Raw genomic sequence first — 26,930 nt, forward strand, 5'->3', positions numbered from 1 at the left:
GACTGGACTGCAACTGCTCCATGAATGAAGTAATCTGTGTCAGCCATATATTTCTCCCTTTTCACCAGCTGAGTTATTCTGGCCAATGGGATAGAGTCAGAGAGAGGCTGACCATTCCCCATCTACTTTCCTGGGTAATGATAGGCAGCTTCACAGGTAATCATTTGCACAGGTAATGATTTGCACATTTAACCTTGCCTTGAAAAATTGAAGCTGAATTCCTAAGTGCTTATTGGTTAAGTAGGTCAAATGGATTTCTTTTCCCAACAAGGTGAATGTAACATTTACAGTCAAAAAAACTCAAAAGCATTCACAAAATGCAAACTTTGAATAGGCTTTTCTTATTAAAAAAAACCAAGAATAAACACAGAGTTTACTTTTGGCCAGCATTTACAGCACTAAAACTCAATGAACTGTAAGATTCAAGTCAGCAGACAGATACAACATAGAGTGGAAGTGAATTTTGCAAAAATACTAGTTTCTTGCAGTTTATAATTATGTTTCTAAGTGATAATAGATCACTCTAAGAAATATTTGAAAAACATTCTAAGAATAGTTAACCTACCCATATACTTATTCTACTACTCATTTTTCACTTGCCATTCCTTTTACCACACTCCTTCTTTCTCTGCTTCTCTTCAACAGCCAGTACGCATGTTTAACTGAACAAAAGTGCTAGATGGTAAGGCCATGACTTCACAATAAGATTTAATTATGAGTGCAGATATGAACAAGATTTAGACTATTAAGCCCTGCACTTCAAAAACCCTTTAACATATTTTGTCTTTAAATCTTTTATCACCTGCAAAAATTAATTAAGTGCAGATGTAACAGGTTAGGTTTTGATGCCAGGGTTCATTTCCTGTCTATGCTTTGTCAGACACCCTATTACACCTCCTCATGAACTGTAGGAAAACAAAAATGGTGCTCATAAATCAGCATTCAACTTTCCTTGGGCTGTGCATTGGCCTGATCCTTTAAGTGCAAGGCAGAGCTCCAATTCATTATTCATGAAAATAATATAGACAACATGCCAAATGTCATCTGCATTTAAATAATCCATTTGTTAAACATATTAAGTATTGTGTAAGAATGCCTTATATTAAAATACAAGACTAATCCAATGAAGTGGATTTTTAATCACGTAGCTTTCCTTCAGGGAACCATCAAAAGCTGGCACACATGACTTGAAAACTTCTTAGAGGGAATGACCTGTTGATTTGTTTAATAATATCGAAGTTACACAACAAGTCAAATCATTGCTAGCTGGGGGAAGTGGCCAATTTGGTTACCAAAGCAACAACATTCTTTAAAGCACATCTGACTATTTAAAGTTTATATTCTGTAGGGAAAAGTAAACTTCGGTTCTGTAGGGTTATTTTAACGGTGGAAGTATCAATTCATTTAAGGACCATAAAAGTTGCCCTGATCTGTGCCTTCTTCTCATTAAATTGCAGTTAACACCATTAAAGTGAAACATAGATGTTTATGGCTTCAGTACTGCCATCCTGGTTTTAATGAGTTCCCAAAATCAGAGGAAATGCACACCTTTATTACTTGTAGATATTAAAAGCAGGAAAGTCTGACATATGAATACAAATTCATTATCTTTTATCTAGATGCACGGAAAGTGCAATGCTTGCCAAGAATACATACCAGATCTACAATCAATATCTTGCCTATATTTAGCTTGTCTCTCAAGTATTTGGCAGTAATTGCAATCGAATTAAAAAAGCAGAACCCCCTGTGGAATAGAGAAGAACAGAAATAAGAAAGCAAATCAGTCAGGAAAACAGCTATAAATAATGTTCAGAGCATTTTAAAAAATGCTATATGATCTCTGAGGCCATAAATCTGCTTCTGGGAGTACCTAGAAAGCCTTTTCAGTCATCTGCTAACAATTACAGTTCTTCAGAGACATGCACAATGCAGGTGATTGCCAGTAACCTTAGTGCTCCAAGATGGGCAATACTCCCTGGTACTTACATGGCTGTTGATTCTTCAGCATGATGGCCTGGGGGCCTTACAACAGCAAAGCCATTCTGTAAGAACAAGATAGGTTTTCAATTATCAGCCTAAAAAAATACTTGACTCACTGCAAAACAGAGCAGCAGGCAGACTGGATTGAAATCTATTAGAGGCTTCTGAGCACTTTTTCTGTCCAGTCTCCCTTTCATAGTACTGCAAGAAATAATATATTTGAGAACAGTGGCATATAAAATTATATAAATACACACAGGCACACACATACATACACACACCACATGATCTAAAGAGGAGGAAAAAGGCAGGGTGAGAAAGCCATTGTTATCAATTCTGCTGTCTAGAATTCATATTTAAAAGGAAGTAGAGACCACTGATCATTCTTGATCTAAGTTCATGTAATCTTACATTGCTCCAGCTTGAGATGCTTCAAAATAAAAGTAGCTTGAGGTATATATTTTACATGATTAGTCAGTGTTGACCCTACCTTCTGTATGGACTAAATGATAAATTCAGACACATACACACACGTGTAATTCCTTACAGTAGGAAAAGGATGACAATGAATATCCCATATTTCTGTAAACCATAAATTGAACTTGGGAACCTGCCATGCTCTCAAGTTTAATAGATTCCCTAAAGTCAATTTCTGACACATTTTCTGGACTTGTATATAAATTTCATAAAGTACAACACTAGGATCAGTGATGATCAAGGAATGTTTTGCCTCTAGAGTCACTGAAGATAAAAGAAAAATGAAATTTCCCTCCTTCCAGTGTGGGTAACGTAAAGGGAAAATGTAGAAGAATTGGCAAGATAACTTTGTTCAGAAAGTCAGATTGTGTATTCAAGAAGCAGTGTCTCATAAGGGTGTGTATCATACCAAATGTCTCTTACAACAGTCAGACTCAGGAGTAACACCATTACTTCATCAAATTTACTCTTTATTTCAACTACTCAAGACATTTAGTCTCTGCTATTCAGCTATATATTTGACATCAAATTAATGACAATTAACACATACATAAAAATAAGAAATTATAATCTGTGCATAAGTATATCAGCCAAACTTGTATTTTTCAAGCAGCCTCATACAAATACCATGTGTATATGTATGGCTGCAAGACCAACCAAGTATTGGACTTTCAGAGAAGAGGGCACAGGAAGAAGAAGGATGGAATATTTCTATATTTTAATAATCAGTATTAAAGTAGTCCAGTTTGATATACTTAGGATAGTTAAATGTCAGTGTTTCAGCCTTTACTCACCTGAAACACACATAATAATTACTAAACTTTCACTCATACGGGTGTAAATAAGGAGGAACAACATGGCAGTTAATAGAGTTACATTGGTGCCTGTGAAATCTCTTTATTAACAATCCTATGACTGTCTGCTTGTGTGTACCTGTGCAATTGCCTACCTATGCTGCTACATTGGCATTAATTTAGAAACAAATACTACCCAGCTATCTCATATAATTTGCTGCTAAACATAATCCAAGAAGCCAGCCGCCAAGTTTTGTGGAGTGTGGCCAAAGTTCTATCAGACTACAGCAAACAAACTATAACACAAATGGAGTACATCTGTAAGAGTGATTCTTCTGGCCACCATTTAAAGAACCTGGGGGATTTGACATTGTGCCTTATTTTGCATTAAATGTCCACATTAAAAAAAACCACAAACAACAAAAAACCAAACACAAACCAAACAAACTAAAGACACAACAAATATATATGTTCATATTTAGGCAGGCATTCCTGGAGGTAGAATATAAATTGCCTACAGATCAAACACACCATCCATAAAAAAAAGGCCTTGTGGACTGCACTAATCTTCAGAACCAAAGCAGCTTTACACTCTTAGCTAAAACCCTATTTCACATCCTTCTGAGGGTTTTGTAACATTTCCTTTTCACACAAAGTATGACATAGAGAAGAATTCTGTGAAGAATTCTTTTGTAGCATTTATAAAAAGCAAAGTATGTGTATGCTGAGGAACGTACAGATAATGAAGTGAAAAAAGACTCAGAGAAGAGGGTATTACTAGAGAGAGAGCATCATGCTACCTGTATTTTGTTCTCTCAATATTTCCAAGAATTTGGAAAAAGTCCATGCAAGGCTTATAGCTGCCCCTGCTCAGCTCACAGCTCATTATCACCTAACTTCATCAGCATTCCCAAAAGATCAATATAATGAAGATAATTATCTCTGGGAGGATCTCATGGTGCAAGATAGAGGCAGAAAAAATCAACACTGCTGTTTTTGACAACATGACAGTTACAGTATAGGCTTCTCTTTTCTGTTCCTTTACTTTGACAAGACTGTTTGGAAGCCCTGTTTTGTTATAGCTAGCTAATTTCAGCTATCAGAGCTTAAGTTAGCTATTACAGTTCTCCATTAGCATGCAGGATATTCACATCAGTGTTGTGACCGTTTTTTATGTGTTTTTACATCACAAGAAGTTCACATGGGAAATTTTCTTTTTTTTTTTTTTTTAAATAGAGTGCATATGTTATATTGATGATAAAGCATATACTATAATTAAATTTCACCAAACACTGAAAACTAATTACCATACAGTATTAACATCAACTTTTGTGTAATTGATAAAACACTTCATTTCTCCTACTTTCAGGCTTTGTATGAACACAGTGTGCATTAGCACAAAGGAACATGAATTCATTTATTTAGGCAATATTTAAATACCAGACAGTGAGCTCAGAACAGTAGACAGAAAGGCAAAAATCTGCTTTAAAGATAGAAAGGCTAACACAGAGCAATATGTTGAAAATGAAGCCAACACACATAAATTCAAAGCATTTTTGTACAGAGCCTTATTTATACTAGGATACAGACACCTTTATATGTAGACAGAACATTAAACTGACTGACAGACATGAACATTAGAAAAAGGATTCATGTCTGTGCCATTATATGATTACCTTTAGTTAAATTTGAGGTTGAAGAGTAAAGCCCGAATAGAGATGTTCTAAAATCTTTGCATATTTGAACAACAAACAGAGAAGTCTGCCCAAACTCAGTTTACAAAGAAGAACCATTGCAGATAGATCCCCTTTGTTGGATGTTTAATGAAAACTAAGAAAAAGTGATAGTCTTTTTCCACAGTAAGCTAAGTATTCTCTTCTTTCACGACTCCAAATAGGTAGTTGCATGCTTGATTTCCAAAGAACAGAGGTGTACATCCCACTGTGGCCTTCTTGTCTTTGGTGATATAGTTGATTCCTTCCTGTAGTGTGCTGAGTTAGAGCATTGGGCTACATCATGCCTGGGCATCTACTATACCTCTCCCTGAACCTTTCCAAGACAAGCACTCAAGACAATACCATAAGACGGGTGGTTACTCCAGGGCTTGGGACTGACCATCTATCTACAACAAAGTTCCAGTGGTGTTTCTATCATACGAGGAGGTAAAACTAGACATAGGCAATTTTTCCCTAGGGTAATATGTGGTGGCTGTGGCAAGGTGTGAATCACTCTTCCCTTCACTTGACAGTGGGGAGCTTATTCTGCCTAGATTCCAAGTGGACTAAAAGTGACCCGGCCAGCCTGGCACTCCAGGTATGCTGGGAAGCCTGGCTGAGAAGCAGTGCATACTAGCTTCAGCCTGGTACTACTCTAGTAAAATCATCTGACTTTTTGTTGACTCCAAGAAAAGCCAGTGCCATGCAAGAAATAGCTATGAACCCCAGCAGGCACTCCAAGAGCACTTCTTTAAGCAGTAGAAGACTCAGGTTCAACTCCTTCTTGAACATGAGGATGAATTTGCAAATATTCTTCCCGTACCTGTTTGTGTATTTAGATTATGTGGTCCATAAAGTAGACACTGAGACACATCTTTTCAGTCTAAATGAGTTTTCTAATAGGTCTGGAGTCATGCTCTTCCTCAGCTCTTACTCAAACTTATGAAGCTTTAATTATTTCCTGCAGAGTAGCAGTCCTTCAATAGAGGACAAAACACCACCACTGAATCTCAAATTTAAGATATGACAGTTTCATACGGAGTTTAAAAATGGATTCCTTTCAACTGAAAAGATAAGAAATTGAAGCTCTTCTTGTCTTTTAAGCTGTAAAACCCTGTATGAAAGAGCAATGCCATCTAGTCCAACTATTCAAGAGGGAAGGAGCACAAACTGAAATAGCGGAGGCTCCATCTGAACATACGAAAATGCTCTTTTACTGTGAGGGTGACTGAGCAATAGAACAGGTTGCCCCGTGAGGTTGTGGAGTTTCTATCCCTGGAGATATACAAAAGCCATCTGGACATAGTCCTGGGAAACTAGCTCTAGGTCGCCCTGCTTGAGCAGGGCAGGTGGACCCAATGGCTTCCTGAGGTCACTTCCAACCTCAACTGTTCTGTGATTCTGTGATTCTATTCAGAAGCTGGTAAACTTTGAAAAAAGGCTTTCAGGAAAATGGGTGTAATCTCTAATGACGAGCAAATTTCTCGGCAGAACTTTGTCCCATTCACTAGCTAATTGCAGCTGCACACATTGTTAAGGACAGCTTTCTCAGGAACCACTGTCTATTTCATATGGAGACCAGGTACTTAACTCAGGGTCTAGATTCCGCACTTGAAGCTCAACATCCTCCTACAGTCAGGTGTTAAAGTTTCTATTTTCTACATGTCTAAATCCCTTAACCTAGCCCTTAGCCCTTAGCTCTTAAAATTAGTGCTTAAACATGGCATTCTTGGACACTCACTTGTTTTTCATGGAAAGGTTTTATTTTTGCTTCAGTGTGCACAGGCTTCAGAATGAGAAGCAAACCACTGAAGCTAATACTTCATTTCTTTGTAGAAACTTCTTCAGTTATTATACAGAAATGTATCCATTCCTCCTGTCAGAATTGATATTCCTTATGTTTTATATATATACAACTTTCATCCTTATAAAGTTATATAAAAACCTATTTCTTTACATTTAAAAGGTGCTCCACACAGTGTATCTGACAGGGTGTAACCCCTGAAGTGGCCTTAGTGCCATCTTTAACCCCGCTACCTCTGGCTTAGTTAACTCTTACAATAACAAACATCAGGGCTGCTTTAAGTCTCAGCTGCCTACTACAATCCCCTTGCAACTGGTACCCTGAAGAAGATAACCACATTCTTACTGGCGTCACTTATGCTGTAACATGATCCCAAGCTATGCCATCCAGCAGGGAGGGTAACCATAGGAGTGAGTGGTGTAAGGCCGAGGCAATCCTCAGGTACATGGTTAGGACAATTTTACAGGCTATTCATAGTGCCAGAGCAGGAGCCAGTATCTGGCCCTAGGGGTCTACGAATGCAGTGAACAAGAACCCATGATTTAACAGACCAGTATTAGCAGCATGTAGATTTGCCAAGAAAACAGTAATGGACATGAGGGAATACCATTTTGTCTTGCAGAGGAAGCTAGCAGAGGCCAAGAACACAGAAATGGACATTAAACATTTAACTCCGTGATGGAAACAAAGAGTTGCCTGTCTGCCTTCCTTGAAGGTCTAAGAGGATAGCACCAGAAAATACACATGAAAAGTTGGTGCTTGCAGGCTGAATTATATACAACCGTGATGGCCTGTTCAGCCACAACTAGTGTTAACTATATTGGGAAAGAAAGCAGCCAAAGAGTTTTAAGAACGGAGTGGTCACGGAGATAAGCTATATACCACACATATAATTAAAGTCATACTACTATATGAAATAATAACAGTCATTCGGCTATAAATATAACCATAATTGCTGGGATGAAGTATCTAAGAGATGGTTCCCTATGAAATTTTGTAATTTTGTAAATTTGTAAAAGCAAAGAACACAAACTACTATCTAAAAGACTTCATTGGTAACTTTGATTGATGGCTTTTATCAATCATGTCTTTAACACTAGTAAAATAAGCAATCATTTCTTACTGGTTTTTACACACTAGGCATTGTTAAAAATGCTGTGCCTGGGTGCGGAAAACATGCCTTTTTTTGTAGCTGCCACACATCACTCAGAAATTTTTTTAAGGCAGAGGGAGAATGTTATAGGGCAGAGGGTGAGACAGGGAGGCAGAAACAAGGGTCAGGCAGAGCCTGCAGGAGGAGAACTGTCCAGGAGGCACCTGAGCACAGAATACTTGCCAGGAAGGGAGATTTTTTTAGGTATGCAGAGGAGCTGGGGGGGTTGTGTTGTTCAGGCAGGCATGGGAATTTGCTGACCTGAAGCTTTACTGGAGGAAGGACACTGTGGGACTAGGGAGACATTTGTTTTCAGCTCTTTTTGTTTATTATGTCTTTAGAAAAATACTTCATTTTAGGTTTTGTTCTAAGAATACATAGCAGTAGAGCTGTGAAAATGGCTGAGTGATTTTTACACAGAATACTTTTAAGACTAGAATACTAAGAGTTTGGGGGGGAAGGGGTTGGTTAAGCTATTTCTGCTTATTCACTAGATTAGTACAATTTACCATATGATGATTCCTCCATAGCCCTGTGTGACAAAGGCCTTGAGAACAGTAATAACCAAGCTCATTTGGAATGAGTCTTTCAGGTTCAATTTAAGTTATCCACCAATTATACAAAACACCAGAGTAGCAATACCCAAATGCAGGAGGTTTATTTCTGTATTGATTCAACCTGACATATCAGAAAGAACCATCCCAGGAACATGTCAGATTCTGGTTCGGAGGAAACTCATTTCAATTGGTTTCATTCTGTTAAATGACCCCTAACTGCCAACAGGGCAGCTTTGCACATGTGTGTTCGCGCACACACATACATATGATAAGGCAGAGAAAGGGCTTGTGCTTCACTCAATTCAGCTGAAATGGATGTTCAAGACAGTCTCAGAGCATGCTTTTAACTTATGTGCCTTTTTTCTTGAGCGTTCTTTTGCAAAATTCCTTCTTAATTCATTCAAAATCCTACCAACTCTTAATAGTTTATTGTGTAGGTCTCTTCTGTTTCAAATTTGTCAAATTAAAAATATATGGTGCTTACATGTTTCTATCACAGAAAAGAGTGTTGCTATCACCAACGTTGACATATTTAAAGGATAAGCAAAGTAAACTAGACAGTAATCCTTATTACGGGTACTGTACTTAAAATAATTAATTCCAGCTTCTAATAGTACTGAATGGGGTCATGTGAGGCTGAAGAAAACCATTTCAGAAATGTTCCTTTGGATTTTCAGTAGTTCCATGGTCTGCTCTGGCACTGAGTTGCCCATGACAATGGAAAGTCATCTGCCATTGCAAAAAGAGGTTCTTATTAGGTATACTCTTTTTAAATTATATTTTTCACTGGTACAATATTTTTTCCTGCCAGTCAAAGGTAAGATATTAAGGGACAGCCAGAGAAATGTATAACTTGTTATCAGAAGAGAAGTTAAGACACATTTAATGTTCACAAAACAGAACACAATAAAACAACCATTACAAAAAAAAAGAATATTTCGAAGGACATTATTCAACAAAGAATACTTGCAAAATTATCATATTAACATAATCAACTATCTGAATTCCAACTTCTTAAAAGTAGTATTAATCATTTAATAAACACCTAATATATGGCAACAAAAAAAAGGTGGCAGCATCAGCGTGAATAATTTGGTTAACAAAAAGGAAATATCAGCAACCAAAACTCCTTCAGAAAAAACAGTAATTTGGCAAGCTAAGTCCTAAAGGTGAGATCCTCTGCAAGCTCTAAGGGTTACAAATGAAATCTGAAACTCAAGAGAGACCGCAGATGCAGAAACCCTCCTTATTTTTCTCTGAGATTTGTCTAAGGCAGGGTTTGGACAACCTCTGTATTCGTCCAGTTCAGCAGCAGGAGGGAAGTGCCCGCTGCGCAGGATAGCCAGGTGCAGGCAAGGGGAGAGTCTCTTGGTGCCTAGCTGCCTCTGAGTGATGTAGCGTGCTGGCAGGGAGGGGAGGTGAACGGAGCTGAGCATCAGAGTCGATGTAAGGGAAGCAGCTGGGCTGGGCTGGGAAATAAATGAGAAGGCAGGGCAGGACAGCACCTCCCAGTGCCACCAAGCCACTAGGTCATGCGCTCCTGAAATCTGCCTCATTATTGCAGAGCAGTGACTGGGACACCGTGAGTGTTCCTTTTGCAACATGCTTCTAGCACATCTCTATTTTCCTTTGGAGCAGTGCAAGAGAGGAAGGAGATCCTTAGGAGACACTTCCAGGAAAGAAATGCTCTCTCTGCAGATGCAGATCTTCTAGGGCCCTCTTTCTGAAGGTGTGGTCATTAGGTAGAGGCTAGAGACAGTGATTTCCAAGTTTACAAACTATACTGCATGCAAGAAAACATATGCAGGGCACTACCTGTATTTCTTCCCCAAGCCCCAAGGAATATATCGTAAGACTTCTCTTATCTGTTAAAATTATTTATTGGATATAGATAATGACTGCAGTGGAATTATATTCACCCAGTTCTGCATACTCCACTCTTCTGAAGATCTGTGGTCAGCCAGCAGATTATTAGAAGCTAGCTACATATATCTGTTGGGGAAATGAGAAAGGAGCAAAGGTAGATACAGAAAAAAAGCTAGACAGGAGAGCTGTGGCACCGATTCCATATAATTACTTCATCATGCATCAGCAGGTTTCCTAAATTATAAAAAACTCAAAAAAGGGTGACCTTCATGCAATATTTAGGCTCATCTCCTATTGTAATACTGCCAAGATGACATTCATCATACATGCAAATAAATCCATGAAAAAAAAGGAAAAACATAGCATTTGACTCAGTATAACATCACATTTATCATACTACATATTTCAGTGGTGTGATTCTTTATTCTCTATTAAATGTTATCTCAAAAGTGCATCAAATGGATCTCAATAAGTGCTCGTTATATTATTAAACACCCCCCCACCCCCAAACCTTAATTTTGATTGTTTGATATAATCAAATAAAAACCATCCAGATTAAGGCTCCCCAGAGAAGGGACAATTTGTCCTGATTTAAAAAAAACCAAACACCAGCACCGTAATTTACTATTATGGCAGCAGTAGAAATTCAGTAAACCCTATTGTTCTACATCTTTAGCACTGCCATATTGATGCTTTCTCCATTAGTCAAGTAGATCAAAGAAATCTGATGTCTCACAAGGGGTTTGAACTACAGTGAAGAGAACTCTTAACTCCTGGTCAGTTTTTGAACACTGTCCAAATCAGATGAACAAAATGTTGCTGTTCTCAGACGAGACCTGTGTGAAATGGGACTGACAGTCTCAGGAAATTCAGAATAAAGTAAAGAACCCTCTGCTTTGCATACAAGTTTGACTCATGCCCAGCCCCGTAGTGAATCTCTCAATTGTTCTGCAGACTTGCATAATTTATTTTGTAGTCTCAACCCTTTTCTTAGCGGCATGTACCTATAGTTCCAACATATTACTATCACTCTATACAATAGCAAGCAACATCAGTAGAGACCATGGAATAAGTATAGAAATTGAAATGTGCTGTCATTCCTGAAATAGACTTCAAATGTTAGATGCCAGTCAACACAGGGCAGTTTATGCTTGATAGATGCTACACTCTAGCTAGGCAGTGAAGACATTTATCTTCAGTTTTGTACACAATTTGTTTTTTAGATTAATTTAATAAATGTCCATATAATAAACTATTATATTAATTTTCTTTTTAGGAAAACCATGGTAGACTTTTTTAAAAACATATATATTGATTCATCAAGCTGTAAGAAATCATTGGGCTGCTCATACCCAGCTACACTGACAAATTTGATAATTCTCAAGTCAGAAAAGCACTTATTAAATGAATGACTTCAGTTTCTCCTTCCTGAGGCTTCTTGTCTCAGACTTTGTCTATGCTAGATAGTTTTGCTCTGAGGTTATCCTAATGTTGCCGTGGCTGTTTCAGAAAAAGGCATCTGTGATTCTCCAGTGGAGTGAGTAGATAATCCACTGCCTCCTCTGCTGCAATCTGGAGCACTGCCCTGTGGGAAGTCCTTGCTGCGTATTGTAAGTCTGCCACTGTGAACTTCAGGACATGTGGCCCTTCTCAGAGAACTGTGGGATTTCAGAACAAATCAGTATGCCCTGTCTCATAATTTACTTTCTTTTCTTAAGATGACACCAAACGGACAGCTCACCATCTGATAGCAATCCATGGTGGTAAACTTCCAGGGGAAAACTACAGCATGTTTCTCTACTGCTCTCATCTTGCTGTTTACATGTAGCAGAGATGTTGTAACTTACACACAATTCTTGGAAGGCGCTTTTTTGTCATCCAAAGATTCTGAAGCTGCAGCAGATCATTCCAGATTCCCATCAGAGCTTAATCCTCCCACTCAGTGCTCACAGTACAGGCCCCAAATGGTTGCTTCACATGCGTATTTGCTCAATGAACGCACATGGAAGTGGTCAGCTTCACTTACTTCCCCTCAGATCTTCACAAGTACGCTACAAAACTGGCATTTTGCCTATACTGGAAACAGCTGATCAATGCAACATGTATGTTTTTAGAGGGAAAATGGCAGAAAGATGGAAAAGCAACACGGAAAGTCATAAAGGTAGATTAGAACATACAGAGCTGTGGGGCTAAAATCTTACCGTTACCTATAATCTCATCCTGAACACTGTGTAGAAAACCCCATAATACACGGCAAAAATCCCCCTAATGTCGTTTACTATATGAGGGTATTGGGAGCAACTCACCAGCAAACCCCAGGTTTGTATGGATGCAGTGACAAAGCAAACAAAGGAGGACTCTGCTAAAATAGCTAATGTCAGGACTGGTAAATTTCCAGAACTTCTGGTAGCATGCTTTTCTTCTGTCAGTCAGGCCTTAATAACCTTTCCATAACCTTAAATTATAAATACCACATGCAGATTGTTAGTTCATACGGTTGGCATGGTGGCATGTAAGTCATTGGTCTTCATGCTGGAAGTATAGGAGCAGGTTAGATAAACACCTGTCAGGAATGGCGTGAGTATTCCCAATTCTCTTTCACAGCAAATCCTTTTCATACCTATTTTCTTGATGATTTGGTATAAACCAACTACTTGGCATGTCTACTGAATAATTACCTTTCCTATGTCTCAACTGCAGGTTGCATGAGACTTCTTCAATTCTCTGCACTGCAGACAAAGATTCTATTTAGGATCAACAAAAATTTTACAGTGAACTACAAACTAGTACTAAATTTAAAATAATTGTTTACAGACTGTTGCAACGCCAGTAGCAACCAAGGTCTCACAGCGGTGGATGTTTGATTCTTTTCAGCTGTCCGTCACACACAAAGAACCAAGAGCATTCACACTGTGGAAAGACACCACAAATGTACAGAGGTAAGCAGTAAAGATTCTGCAGTGGACCCAGCTCTTGTCAACTGCGCACAGGACGTATCTCATTATTCTTATCAAAACTTACTTTTATATTGCCTTAGAAACTGATGTATGTCCTACAGTTGCCAAAGGTAAAAACTCGCTAAAAAAAGCTTCTTCACTTTCGTTAGTCCTGTTGTGTGGGAATAATGCACAGTGACTTGTGTATTGAATCCTACCGTGCCCAAAAAGCTTAATATGAATGAAGTACCCCTGAGAAAGGATGCACAACAGGGTCCCATAAGATGTACGCTGTCCTTGACCTGAGATTTCAAAATCCGTACATTTTGTGTAGGACCTGGCTAATGATTTCAGTTTCTGAATATGAAAGTTTAGTAACTGCATTCGACTGCTTCAGAGCTATAGTACTGCATTTCACCTGAGCATGCTGTCACTTATGTACCTATCTATTCTATATCTATGTATACACATAAACATATGTACCCCTCCCCACGTAAGTGGCTAGCATATTTTGACTGAAATAAGACTAACGTACAGGAAGAAAATTCTCAAGTTCAAATACAATTTGGAATTTTAAAAATCATCGTACCATGCTAATTCTAAAATATTTATTTCTACCTTGATTTTGGAAACATGACTGAATCCATTACTATTTGGACTGGAAAGTGAATAAACAGTTTCATTAAGGAGGCATGTTAGCTCCAACAATGTTTATTGGGGCAAGCCTGCACTCCGGCTGCATATGGTGTACCTTTAAATAGGGCTGTTAAAATACCAAATAAAATGTCAAAGTCCGTCAGGTCTGGAGCTTTTATAAATTGTTTAGACTGGGGATAATTTGGGTTTTGTACATCATGCCTTGCAGATCGCGCGGCACGGAGATAGGAAAGGAAAGGGGGCCGGGGAGAAGAACGCGGGGCAGCCAGCCTGGCGGAAAGGCACCTCCCGGGTCACCGCTCTCCTCACCACCCGCCTCCCTCTTCCCCCTAGCCTGCACGTCCGCTGTTTGCCTCCCCTCTCTCTGGGTGGTATCCCGAGGTTACGCACGTGACTGGGCAGCCATATTAAAAAAATAATAAATTTAAAAATTCCCTTCAAAAGGCAGTGCCACAGCCACTTGCCAGAGACACGCACGCTCCGAGTAACTTCCCCCCCGGGCTGTAGCAGCTCTGCGCTGCGAGCACCCACCACTGCTCCAGCATATCGACAGCAGGATCGTCCCCGGCGAGGCCTTGAAGAGCCGCCTGGGCTGCCACACCTTCGTGGCCACCCTCCCGGCCCTCCTCCCGCCACCCTGCCCGGAGCAGAGCGGAGCGGTTGAGCATTGCCTCCCCCCAGCCCCCCCCGCCCCCCGCCCCGGCTCTCCCACCCACGGCGCGGCCCGGACCTCACCTTCAGCTCCCGGGAGGCCACGCGGGCCGCCAGCTCGATGACACAGCCCACCGCCATGCGTGCCGCCCCGGCCGAGTGCAGCTCGTTCCAAACGGTGTCACTGTCCACCTGAGCAAACAGCCGGCCCCGGGAGGAAGGCAGGGGAGAGAGGGAGAGGGAGAGGGAGAGGGAGAGCATAAGAGAAAACAAACCCGTGAGGGAGGGCTGGCAGCGTGACAGCCCATGTACAATAACATCAGTCTTCCGTCCTGGCCAGCTGAAAGGCCTTCTGGACATGGCTTTGCTTATGCTTTTTCTCTGCACGGGCTTCTCCAATGGAAACACATTCCAGTCATGCCTCGCTGCCATTCCCTGTTTAGATTTCTCATTACAAACAGCGTTACATCGGCCGGGCTGGGCCTGCTCACCAGACGCCGTGTGCCGGGTCCTCAGGCCGGCGGGGGGACGGGGACCCGCCAGCGCCGGGACAACGCGTCCGGCGGGGACGGCCACCGCTGGCTCCGGCGGCCGTCACGGGCCACCCGTGACACCAAAACTTACCAGTGGCTCAGGTCATTGCTCCTCTTTTGAAAAAAAGGGGAAAAAAAAAAAAAAAAAAGAGTAGCAAGCACTCGTCTTTCCTACCCAGGCTGGAGTTGTTTTTATGTGACGGAAATCAGAACAAGTAACTGTTTGGATTAGTTTCAGTAGTTGCTATTGCCATAGACAGAAAATAAAATTCAATAAAATAACGTGCAACCCTTGCTGTATCTCCAGTTTTGACGAAACGAACTAAGAAGTTTTGGCTGAAAGGCTCTAGATCCCTCTTGGTAACAGATTAATGTGGTTATTATAAGCAGAGAAAATTATCTTTTGCGCCTTCTAAATGAGCAAGTGTGACATGTAAAACATTACATGAATATTATATAAAATAGAAGGATAAAATATTATAAAGATAAAATATTAAAAAGGAAATATTATAAAGATGACTAAGCAGCACTGCTCTACAGCTCCAACTGGTATGCTAAAGTTTTACTTTTGAAATCTATTTTTAGTAAGTATTTATTTGCAGAAACATACCAAAAATACAGGTGAAATGTTGTATATCCCTTATATGATATTATGCCAAGCAGACATGATGGTGCGAAACAGTCTGAAAAAGTCATCCAAAGAGACAGCCAGACTTCCTCGATGCTCCATGGGAAGTGCATTTAATTGTATCATACCGTACAAATTTATCATGAAAAGAAAAACATTTAGGGATAGACAAAATACTGTGGCAGATGCTATTTGGATAACTTCCAAGCACACTGAGACATGTTTTCAGTTTGAACGAGAAGCTTCTGTTCCTAATTTCTTTAAAAAAAAAAAAAAAGGAAAGAAAAAAAGAAGGAAACAAAGAAAGAAATCAAGTAATTGAAAATGGATGCAACTGCTACTCAACTCTGGAGGTTCTGAGGAATTTCTCTGATTAGTCATTTGAAACAGAAAGAAGCTTGATCTTCTCTACACCTGTCAAATGTCTTCGCCATTACTGTTACAATAATATTATATTTCAAGCTACTAAAGTGATCTTACTTTTCAGTGTACTGGACCTGAGTTTTCTATCGTTTTGATCAGTTGTGTGTGTATGCAGCAGAACTAATGAAAATAGTTTGTATTCACAGTAGACCTGAATAAAATGACTGGATTTTGCTCGCAAAGTTTAGAATAACAGTAATAACAGCACACTGTGTTTTCATGTGAGAAACTCAAAATGTTGTACAAACACAATTAAGCATCATCAGCTTGATACAGGATGATTTATTATATTTGTTTTGCAGATTGGTAGTTTGAGATTTAAAGAAATTAAGTAGCTTTCCCAAAGATGCACACAAATCCATAGGTAACTAAGAAAATTACAAGAAATAAGAAAGAAATCAAGTAGTAAAAAAAAAAAAAAAAAAAAGACATATTTAACATTAGGCAGACATTCAGATTGTCTCTCTATTGCTTTAAAGCAACTGTGAATAAATTTTCATTTTTAAAACAAATAAGGAGATAAATAAGTAGAGGTCATTGGTTAAATCAATTTAATCAAACCATAACAAACTTTGAAAAATACTGTGCAGTACTTTAAATAAAGTAGTATCAACAAGAGGGTTGGGATGGAGTACTTTCTTACCATTTTTATGGCTAGCAAATTAAGGTTAACATGAAGGAGTGGCTGATGAAAATGATTCAATGGCAGCTGCTCCGTACACCAGGGCATGAGCAGGAGCCTGCATCCTCAAAGGGACTATGATTCATTTCCAGGAAGGCCGATTAAGTTAAAATTGTAACCACAGCTTGAGAGTACCCACCCTTCAAGACAGTTGTCTGCTCTGACACATGAGACGGCAGTCTCTCCAACCACCGAACGCTGAGTATTGGCCAGGATACAGCATTTATCATTTTCTGCTTTCAGCTGAGTGTGAGGAGACTGAACTGGGACACCAAGACCAAATATCTTCCACTGAAAAATTTCCCTCAGACCACTTGAATGACTGCTACCTAGTTTTACCTGGACTAGAAGTAAAAATGGGCAATCAAGAAACAAAACAGTGTTTCCTGAGGAAATTTCAAAACCAACCACCTAAATGTACATAGGAAATTCAGGATATTTTAGCTGATCTCTTCGGCATGGTATATGTAACGAGTGGTAAACTCTCAAAGCCAGGGGCAGCTAACTGAAGCTGCATATATTAGTGTGCTGTTATTATAATACAAGAAAACTAACATAAACATATGAATAATTACCCTGAAAAGGCACAGTGTTACAAACTAGATGTCAAATTCTATTTCATATTCATGCAAAATTAAGACTGAATTTCTGAGGAACATCTCATGAAGAACAACCTAGAAAAACTTCCGTCACACAGCCAACGCTTTAGCTGTAACAACAGGAAAATGTCATCTCACTCCATTTTGTATCATTATTAGTTCTATGTATTGCCTTAAATGTTTCAGGTGTTTAAACAGAGATTTTCTTTTAGTGTTACTCAATGTTTACTTTGTAAATTGCTGTTGAAATACAGTGATATAAATGGCAAACCCATTAAAATTACAGCTACTAACTGGCCCAGTTGTCAAGCTGTATATGAAATGCAGCTATGTATAATTCTACTAGATATGCTTTTCTTTATTCCTGTGAGATGAAATGGTTGGATTTTATACAAGTAAAGGGAATAGGATTAGACACTGTGGTTTCTGGTTCTAGTTCATGTATATATCACATATATCTGACAGTCTATCTAGATGCTGAGTATGCATGAATTTGTGACAAATGTGATGTTTTCTGAATCACACCCTGAAAAAGTCAGATGGAATTTTATAAGAGGTTATTTTTGTTCTGCAAGTGCTTTGGAGCAGCCAAAGAATTCAGTAAAAACCTTATCTTGATTAGGATTTGGGGGGGGGGGGGGGGGGAGAACGTTAAAAAAAATTTACAGAAAATAGAGCCTTTGTAGCTTAATGCTAACACAGAATCTTAGCCCTTTTTTTTCTGCTTAGTTATATATTTTATTTCCATTTAAGAGTCCTTTAAAAAAATTGTCAGGGTAGGAAACTGTTCTGAATGTCTAACCAGATGAAGAAGAAGGTTTTTTTAAAGCATCAAAATGTCAGTGTTAAACTATGAGCATACTACACATTTTGTTATCAAAAATCCTATCACTGCTGCAGCTCTTCAAAAAAGGATCGTGCATGATAGCGCCAAGAGCCAGAAAACACAAGCCCTACTGAACACTGAATTTCTAACACACATATGGATTTACTTCACTCCGAGTTTCCTGAATGAGCACTATGGTTGTAGGCTTTTTCAAGCACATCTACTATAGCTCAATCTTTGGCATGTGTAGCAAAGCTAATACTCTGTAAAGCTACAGATGATAGAAATTAAGCTACCTGTCCCTGAAGTGGATGTGGAGGCATTAAAGAGGAAGGGAATGACTTAAGTGAAAAGAAATGTAGGTAACTTTTCCTGACTGAATGCAACTAATGTTTCAAGAGCTGTGTGCAGAAATTCCCTGCTTTGCACTACAAAAAGAACTTGATATGAATGTTTCCTGCAAGAAATACCTATGTGATAACTTGACTTTCACAATGAAGACTTCAAGCACACTGAAAATGAGCTAAGAAACAAGAAGCCTTGCAGCAGAGATGTTTCAGCAGATAGAAACAAGCAGATAACCCCTCATGGCTGGAATAGTTAATAGTAAGGAAGACTGACTATAAAGTTTGAAACTTACCAATGTCTTATACCGTGCTCAGGTTGTGGCATGTGTATGTGAAGGTGGAGAGGAAGGATGTGGAAATACATCTGAGAGAGAGATTGCTTACTTAAAGCCCTTTCTGTAATCACTGCAGTTGCTGAAACTGGAAATGTTACTTGCCCTGCTATTTACGTTTATCTAGAACCTACCTCAGAGAGGCAAAAGAGTAGTATGAATAATGATTCTAAAGCATTTTTAAAAGATATTTATAACTTACTTTTGCTTTACCTGTCCCTTCCCCTGCTAGAGAACCTCTTCACTCCTCATCCTCTGTTTCAGTCCTCCTTCCTCCAGAAACCTCCCAGCATCTGCCTAATGGTCACTGGATCACAGTTCTGCTGACCAGAGATGCTGCTCGCAGTCTGACACACCCTTCCATTTTTCACACCCTGCATATTTATCTGTGTGAGTTATTTCTCCTTGTTAAATAATTATTGTAAACTCTGAAGTTGCCTTAAATATGCATCCACTGATAACTATATGGCAATATAACAGAGAGCCCAAGCTACTGCTTTGGGATGGATTCTGACAAAGCATCCTAGAGCTTGTTCCCTCTCTCTGCGCCCCCCCCCCCCACCCCCCCCCTCACGTACACACAATTTGCGATTTAACATAAATTCATCTTCCACAGTGGAATTCTGGTTTCACTCCTAAAAGGAATTAAAAACATACTTAATCACTCATCCTGCTCTGGATTCCCTGTACAACTGTTGCCATCATAAAAATCAAAATCTGTCCTCCTAGGGTTACCACATGTCCGTACCAGAGATACTCTACCTATTCTCTGAGAATAGTTCAAAAATGCAGTCTGTCATCTACCTGTTGATTGAAATTTTGACCTGCGATGATCCTTTGATAGCAGTGATTGTATTCTATACGTCCAATATCCTGGACAACAAGCTCAAAAGTTTAAACTGATTCTTTGCCCTTTCCTTAAAGAGCAGAGGTTGGGCTCAACTGTTCTTGGATGGAAGGTAAACCAGTTTGTATTTCAGATGGATACATTTCAACACAAATCTGGAAAAACTACTACATTAAAAAAAAAAATCCAGTCCTTTGATATAAGTTGTTATAAAACTGAGAAGTAAATAAAATCTAGTCAGCTAACAGTGTAGCTATATGCAGTAAGCAAACTGATTAAGAAATCTGTGAAAAATAACACAGGAGAGTACAGACCTCCTCAGTGATACTGCAAATTAATAAAACTTGTGTATTGCAAAGCAAATTCCTGTGCTTTAGCTTTAAAAGCATTCAGAGTCTCACGCTCTTTCACTTATGCCAGAGAAAACATGTTTCCATCACTTTTTTTTTTTTTTTTTTTTGTGTTCCCTGGCATGAAAATAGAAATTAAATATTCTCCTGAAGTGTTGCAACCTCTAAAAATTGTGTGTGGCATTTTGCTGTCACTTCCAGCAAGGAGTCTGTTGTTTTCAGAGACAGTTTATGCCAGCAAATACTACCGCATAAGTTTGTAATACTTTGCTCCTGACCGTGAGCAGTACAGCTTCCCAGGTGCCATGCTCACAGCAATCACCTCTCACTCCTACAGATGTCCTGGTGATCATTCATCACCTCTGTGACTTCCACTAAGAAGCAAAAGGTCCTCAGCGTGCTTCTCAGCTGCTGTTTCATCTCACCATGACTAAAGAAGCGAAGGTGTGCACATCATCTCCAAGGAACAACCTCTAATGAATGGCCTGTCAGCCATGTCTCTCGTTAAGGAACAAAGGAGAAAAAGTTTGCATGGCTGACGTCTCTTCCATAAATCCCACATACAGGAAGTGTGTAAAAGTGGGCTACTTTAGGAAAAAATATGTACAGTAAGCTTCCTTTATTTTTACTGCTATTTTACAGCTGTATCAGAGATTTGTTCTGTCAAAGGCATTTCCAGCTGCTTTAATCTAAAATGCCTGCCATAGAGAGTACCCAGAATATCAGCTTTTTATACTTTCTTGCCTACCGATGTGGTTTACAAATAAGTTGTGAAGGGGATGTGATCTTTAGGCTCCAGTGAGATGAATAGTTCAAATGATCGTCACAAATCATTGCTTAAACAAAAAACACGGAATTCACTTGGGCTTGCATTGGCTTCTCTGTTGTGTTTGAATAATTCCAGTAGGAGAATTTATTAGCAATAATAATAAATAATTATAGAGGCTATTAATTCTGACCCCAAAAGCCTCTTTCCAGGCAAGAACAAGAAATGTGAACAGTACATGTACCCACTGTATGTAGAGTATTTAACATCTTTCAAGCTTTACCTGCCAATAGTGATCTAACTTGTAAAGCTATTATAAATCAAAGCCAATTTTCAGAAAATACTCAGTAAAAAAATTCCAAGTAAAAATTAATAATTGAATGCCTAACAGAGTTGCTGATGGTGGTGGTCAGCCTCTAATAAAAATGTAGCACCCCTACTTCTGTACAAAGAATTCACCTGAAGGTTTGTAAAAAAAACCAAGTAAATATGTGAGGTCTGTATTAAAAATAAATAACTTTGTACTCAAAATGAGAATCAGAAAAAAATCAGACTAACTCAAGCTGAAGCCTGAATAGAATAATATCTTCAGAAGAAATAGTTTGATTCAGTTACTTTCTTAAACTAACTTTTATGACAGGCATTCAGAATCTCTGGGTCTCATAAAGCATACATTAGACACCCCAAAGGATCTCAAAATCTTAGTGAAACAGTGATGTGTGGATCGTTGGTAGGGGGAATGGAGGGAGGATAGCATGGATTAGATGTGGATTAGAACTTGTTTTTAGAAAAAACTCATAAATAAAACACTTAGGCCCAGATTCAAGTCTCAGATATGTGGCATATATCACCAGATGCTTGTAAAAAATGTTACTGCACTTTCAGACCTAACCCTGAGTACTCTATTAATTTAACTTGACGTTTGTTTTAGTATTTAATGGATTAGTGTGTGAAAATGCTTGTGCAACTGCCTTGTTATGTTTGATCATGCAGTTTCCAGGAGTTCATGGGCAAATAGAACAATGTATAGTTGGTTGTAATGCATACAGTTACAGGAAATACAACTTTTATGTGCAGAATTCAAGCCTTATTTTTTAAAAGTTTCATCATTTGCTTCTGACCACATTTTAGCAATACAAAGCATTTCAGCTTTCTTCTTGGATGTAAATGATCTTTATGTTAGAGGCCACCATGGAGCTGTGCTAGAACCTGGTGTTTATTCAGATAAGCAGCACATGAATATTTCTTCTTCAGAGAGCTTTCCTGTCCATCTTGGGAGCTAAATTCTATCAATAAACACGTGATGTGTTTTTAAAGTGAAAATGTAAATTCTGCTTTAGTTACAGAATTCCCATCAAATCCATATGTGTGGGTGATTAAGTCTGGGGAGAGTGAATAGTATTAGTAAATTGTATATGGTAGTATTCCACTATTTACATTTAACATACGTGTATACATATATATATATATATATATAAAATGTTTCATATTCTGGCAAATAAGAAGGCTTTGCATAATGCTGGCCTTTGGCAACACAACAGTCGTTAGGAAATGCACAAAATGAAGTAAGGTCTTTAAAGATTTGACTTTATGGTAGTTCATTAACTTCACAATAATTTTTTATGTTCCATACATTGTATCTTTGTTTACAATTTTAATCTGGTCTAGTACCAAGGAAAAAATGTCCTCTGTTAAAAAGGAAAAAAAAATTATCTGAGGGACCAAATTCTGTATTTGATGAGTTGGCAGATTACCACTCCTGAGCTTTCTATCCTTCCTGCTGCAAGTAATAGCAGTCTGGGACTAATCTAAAATATTCTGTTGTGCCTGCAGTGATGCCAAGGAACTATGTCTCAGTTGAACAGTTTCACCTTTCACTGGTCTAAACATCAAGCTCTGTGGTTGATGGCACAGGGCCACCTCAGTGCCATGAAAGGACAAGAATAGGACAAAATGTCTGCCCTTTAGTGTGAAGAGATTTTTTCCTTTTTTGTGGCCATGGTATTGATATGCATAATATTGCATCTCCTCCCTGCCCAGAGATGAAACACCGTTGCACTTTCCAGATCCAGAGATGAAGTCTCTGTACCTCAGTAAGGGAAGAATATCTATTTTCTGCTCTGATCATCCAGATTCATGTTATCACACTTGTTAACTTTTTTCCCTAGCATGAATGTGCCTAAAACTAGGAACTTAGTTGCTTCAAGTCCCTGTCAATGAAGGAAATCACGCACCTCCAGTCAGTTCTTCTGATCTCAGGTGGACTGACTCCTGCTCTAGTGATGCACATGGCTCTCTAATGGTTATATAGGCAAGCAAGGGTGGTCAGGGTGGTGCTTTAGCTGTTTCAGTAATTTGTCTAAAATTAGGTATGTGAAGCTGGACAAGTGAGTCTTCAGAGAACTGTTGTTATTCTGAACTGAAAGTATGTAAATGTGCAGTTTTTATCTAATTTCCCTATTTCTTCTCTAGTTTGGCCACTCAAGGAAGCTGTGAGCTTGTCAGCTAGAAAGCCTAAAATTTATGCATAAGAGAGCTTGATTAAAGTTTAACGTCAATTGGTCCATTTCTACAAAACATAGACCACTGAAACAGCTGACTTTCATGAATTGCCAGAATTGATGGGGTATACCACCTAAAAAGTGCATTCACCAGCGCAGCTGGTAGTACATTACAAACTCATTCCCTCATCTTGTGGATAGCCTAAGTATATTTATCTGGAACTGCACTAAGTGACTAAGCATGCAGACCCTTGAATGCTTTGGGATGAGAAACTCCCAGCCCTCACTCCAGTCCCATCTCCACTGGCCTTGTGCCTTGGGGTAGAACCAGGATGGCCTTTTTGATCATATATTTTGATGACCTCTGCAGAAAATATCACAGAGTCAACAACATGTAACTCTGAGTCCTAAACAGTCGTGCAAAACATACCAATTAAAGTATAATGTGCTGTGCCTGTGAGATTGTTTTGATTAAATCTTGCAATTTCTTTAGGGATGGTGAAGCTGCCAGAGGGGCTTAGGAGGTAAACAAGTCCTTTATTCCCAGTAGTCTCCTGCAATCCGCTCCAAAATGTTATAACTGGCAAATTTCAGTAGGTTAATAAGGCGACTCAGGTAAGTAGTTTAAATTAATAGGTGAATATGTTGGCAGCACAGTATATTAAGGATTTTACAGTGGAACATATCATATTGAGGAGATGAGCTTCTAGGAATAACAGATTGCTTTCCCCAAACCAGGAAACAGACATATTTTTGGTTGATATTATGAAAGGACTATACCTATTTTGGTACAGCCTGGGATATAGGGGAAGGACACTAGTTAATACTAACATCTGTGTGGAGGTGGTTTAATTTGAGTGTCCAAAGCATAGGCAGTCTGATTTCTTCACAGCCAGATTTGCATGCAGATATAAGGAGAGACCCCTAAGAAGCCCAGAGTCTAAAATCTGCTACAAGGAGACAATGCCATTGCCAATACTTCCTTAATTTTTACACTACTGTACTGTGGTAATGGAACCAGGCTGGTACCATTAGCTCCTATACAAATAAGAGAAATGAAGAGTCATAATGTGTAAAGGCTGAAAATTCTTCCTGGGCCCAGACTGAGAAGATCAAGGAAAGAATGAGAAGCAGCAAAAACCAATTTTTTTGCCTGGATGAATTACTGAAGTTGTATACTAGTGAAATCTCACCTTTCTTATTGCTTTTCTTCCTGTGTGGTCAGGACAAAAAGTAGTGCTGTCCAGCTACCACAGCAAGGAATGCCAGGAAGAAATGCAACATTCAGAAAATATGAATATTTTGTAAGTTTCGTAAAAATGTAGAGAAATTTTATAGCTTTACTTTTCTTTTCTTGATAGTTACAGGCCAAATTCTTTTCTGATATGAAAGATCTAAGCTACACTTCAGTTAATGAAACAAGGCCAGCAGTTAATGAAACAAGACCAGCTTTTCCCAGCAGAAAAATCTCATCTCATCTCTGGTTTACTGCCATAATAGCAAAATTAGAGGAAATGCAACGGACTTTCCGTAACACGCACAAGCCATACTTAGCCATTCAGATGGCTCAATATTTAGCCCATGAACCACTCTGTTCAGTTCACTAAATATTTATTCTGCTGAAGTCTGATTTCTTGCAGGGTGGTGTTCTCCCCCAGCTCCTCCTCTTGCAATTGAAAGATCTGACTTTACACATTACAGGTTTGGAGCAGTGTCTTTTGAGGGTGGGGGGAGGGCAGGGGGGATTGGATAACTGCCCAATTTTGTATGATAAAAGTGAAATTCTCTTCTGTCTGCAGGACAATCCCCAGGGAACAACGTATGAAACCCAAACTTAAATAAAATCATATCCTGTTTGCAAACATCATATTCCCTTTGCTTCTCAGTAATCTGGACCCATAAACCCCAGCACAGCTTGAGAGCCCATTCCTCATCTAAACAAATGCCATAAGCCCCTTTATACTTTTACAACCATGTCAGAAAATAATATTGACTGCCAATAGTGATGTGATTGGAGTTGCCTCCTCTGAGCCATAAAAGAAGCAGTCTGTTATCAATTTCTCTAAATGCATCAAGGGAATTATGGGTCGGTTCAGTTCCAAGTTATAAATGACAATTCAAAAGCCGCAGAAGTGTTTGAAGCTGGGAGCCGATGATGACATTATCATAAAAGCCTGCTCTTCCTTGCTTTTGTGGGTTTTTTTGCCTATCAACTAGACAAAAAAATATGGCTGAGAAATGACTTCAAGATTTCTTCACACAGCAGCAGGTCAAACAGGCAGGAAAACAATCACTATTTTTAGTGACAGACTGAGGCAAGGAGATGAAGCTCACTCCCATTAAAAGTAGATTTCTGTTTCTCTTATTGTCATTTTCACAGTACAACGGAAAAGGAGGAATTGCAATAGATGGATGCATTGATCAAATGAGCAGCTATAGCTCTAGTGACTGTTTACAGATGAAAAATTGTGGAATGGTCTAATAATCTGCAGAACCAAAAAAGTAATTTGTGATTATTCTCCCCATTTGGTCATTTCACCTGCAATCTACCCACCTCTCCTGGAAAACTTTTCACATTCCAAACCGCTGACCAGCTGCAAGAAAAGATCTCTTGTTATTAAAACTGCTGGCTCTAGAGCTGCTAGTCTTTCTCCAGTACAAGGAATTTCATACCCCCGGTACTAGAATTCTTTAACAACAGTTGGTTCTGGAACAAAGTTAAGCTTGAAAAAAGAAGAAAAATCATTATTGCAAGAGGGAGGTCCCATAGGTCAGCAGATGTTATACTGCTGACCCTGGATAGTCCTTTGATAAAAAATTAACCGTCATTGAAAGAAAACCTGTTATGGGCAAATTTAGGAGGTTAGATTTAGACAGCTTTTTTTCTCTGTGAGATCTGTTCAGTTTGGCTGTCAGTTTGAAACAGCTTTGTGCTCTTAGATAAGGTAGCTAATTATTACTTAGATAGTTTCTTATAAAACTGTAAAGTTTATTGTTTGATTTCTTCTGAAAGCTTAACATATACCAAGCCAAATTCACCAATAAGCCTGACATAATCAGTCACTATCACTACTTGAAAGAAAATTCATGTGGATGAAAAATGTTTAGGAAATCAGTAAACAGTATCTTTATATGCATTTTGCACTGGTACAAAAGATTTAGAGCCATGATGGAACAGGATCAGAAAATATTAGTTATGGACACTGCCTTTTGTTTGCTTTCTAAAATTCTTAAAAACCCCCTTTCTTTAACTGTAAGTAATGTCCAAAGAAGAGGATCTCTGCTCTTGACTGCAGGTTATTGATGCTGTTAGAACAAAGATAACAACAAAATCAATAACATAGTAGAATTCAGGGTTACAGAGGTTAGTTGGACCTTTGTTTGTGAACAATGCAAGCCATACCAAACTCATATCGATATAGTCTTTATAGCCCACTAGCCAATTATGTCTTCAATGCCTGTGAAGTCCTAGGTTCCAGTCCTTACTCCAAGAGCAGTTTCCATTT

At 38.9% G+C, this 26,930-nt stretch overlaps 1 protein-coding gene across 17 annotated transcripts in view; it reads right to left on the reverse strand.

Moving 5' to 3' along the window:
- Positions 1-26,930, reverse strand: part of HDAC9 (histone deacetylase 9) — a 491,400-nt gene that overhangs the window by 96,801 nt on the left and 367,669 nt on the right. For 16 of the 17 annotated variants that reach the window (XM_049799074.1, XM_049799072.1, XM_049799073.1 and 13 more), the window contains 3 exons: positions 14,675-14,782; positions 1,987-2,042; positions 1,657-1,744 (listed from right to left, as the gene is read on the reverse strand). In XM_049799074.1, coding sequence (XP_049655031.1) covers positions 1,657-1,744; positions 1,987-2,042; positions 14,675-14,782 — 252 coding nt within the window. The remainder of the gene's footprint in view (positions 1-1,656; positions 1,745-1,986; positions 2,043-14,674; positions 14,783-26,930) is intronic. The other variant, XR_007505862.1, reaches the window with a different exon arrangement.

This window comes from Accipiter gentilis, chromosome 4, assembly GCF_929443795.1.
Source record: "Accipiter gentilis chromosome 4, bAccGen1.1, whole genome shotgun sequence".
NCBI classification, from domain to species: domain Eukaryota; kingdom Metazoa; phylum Chordata; class Aves; order Accipitriformes; family Accipitridae; genus Astur; species Astur gentilis.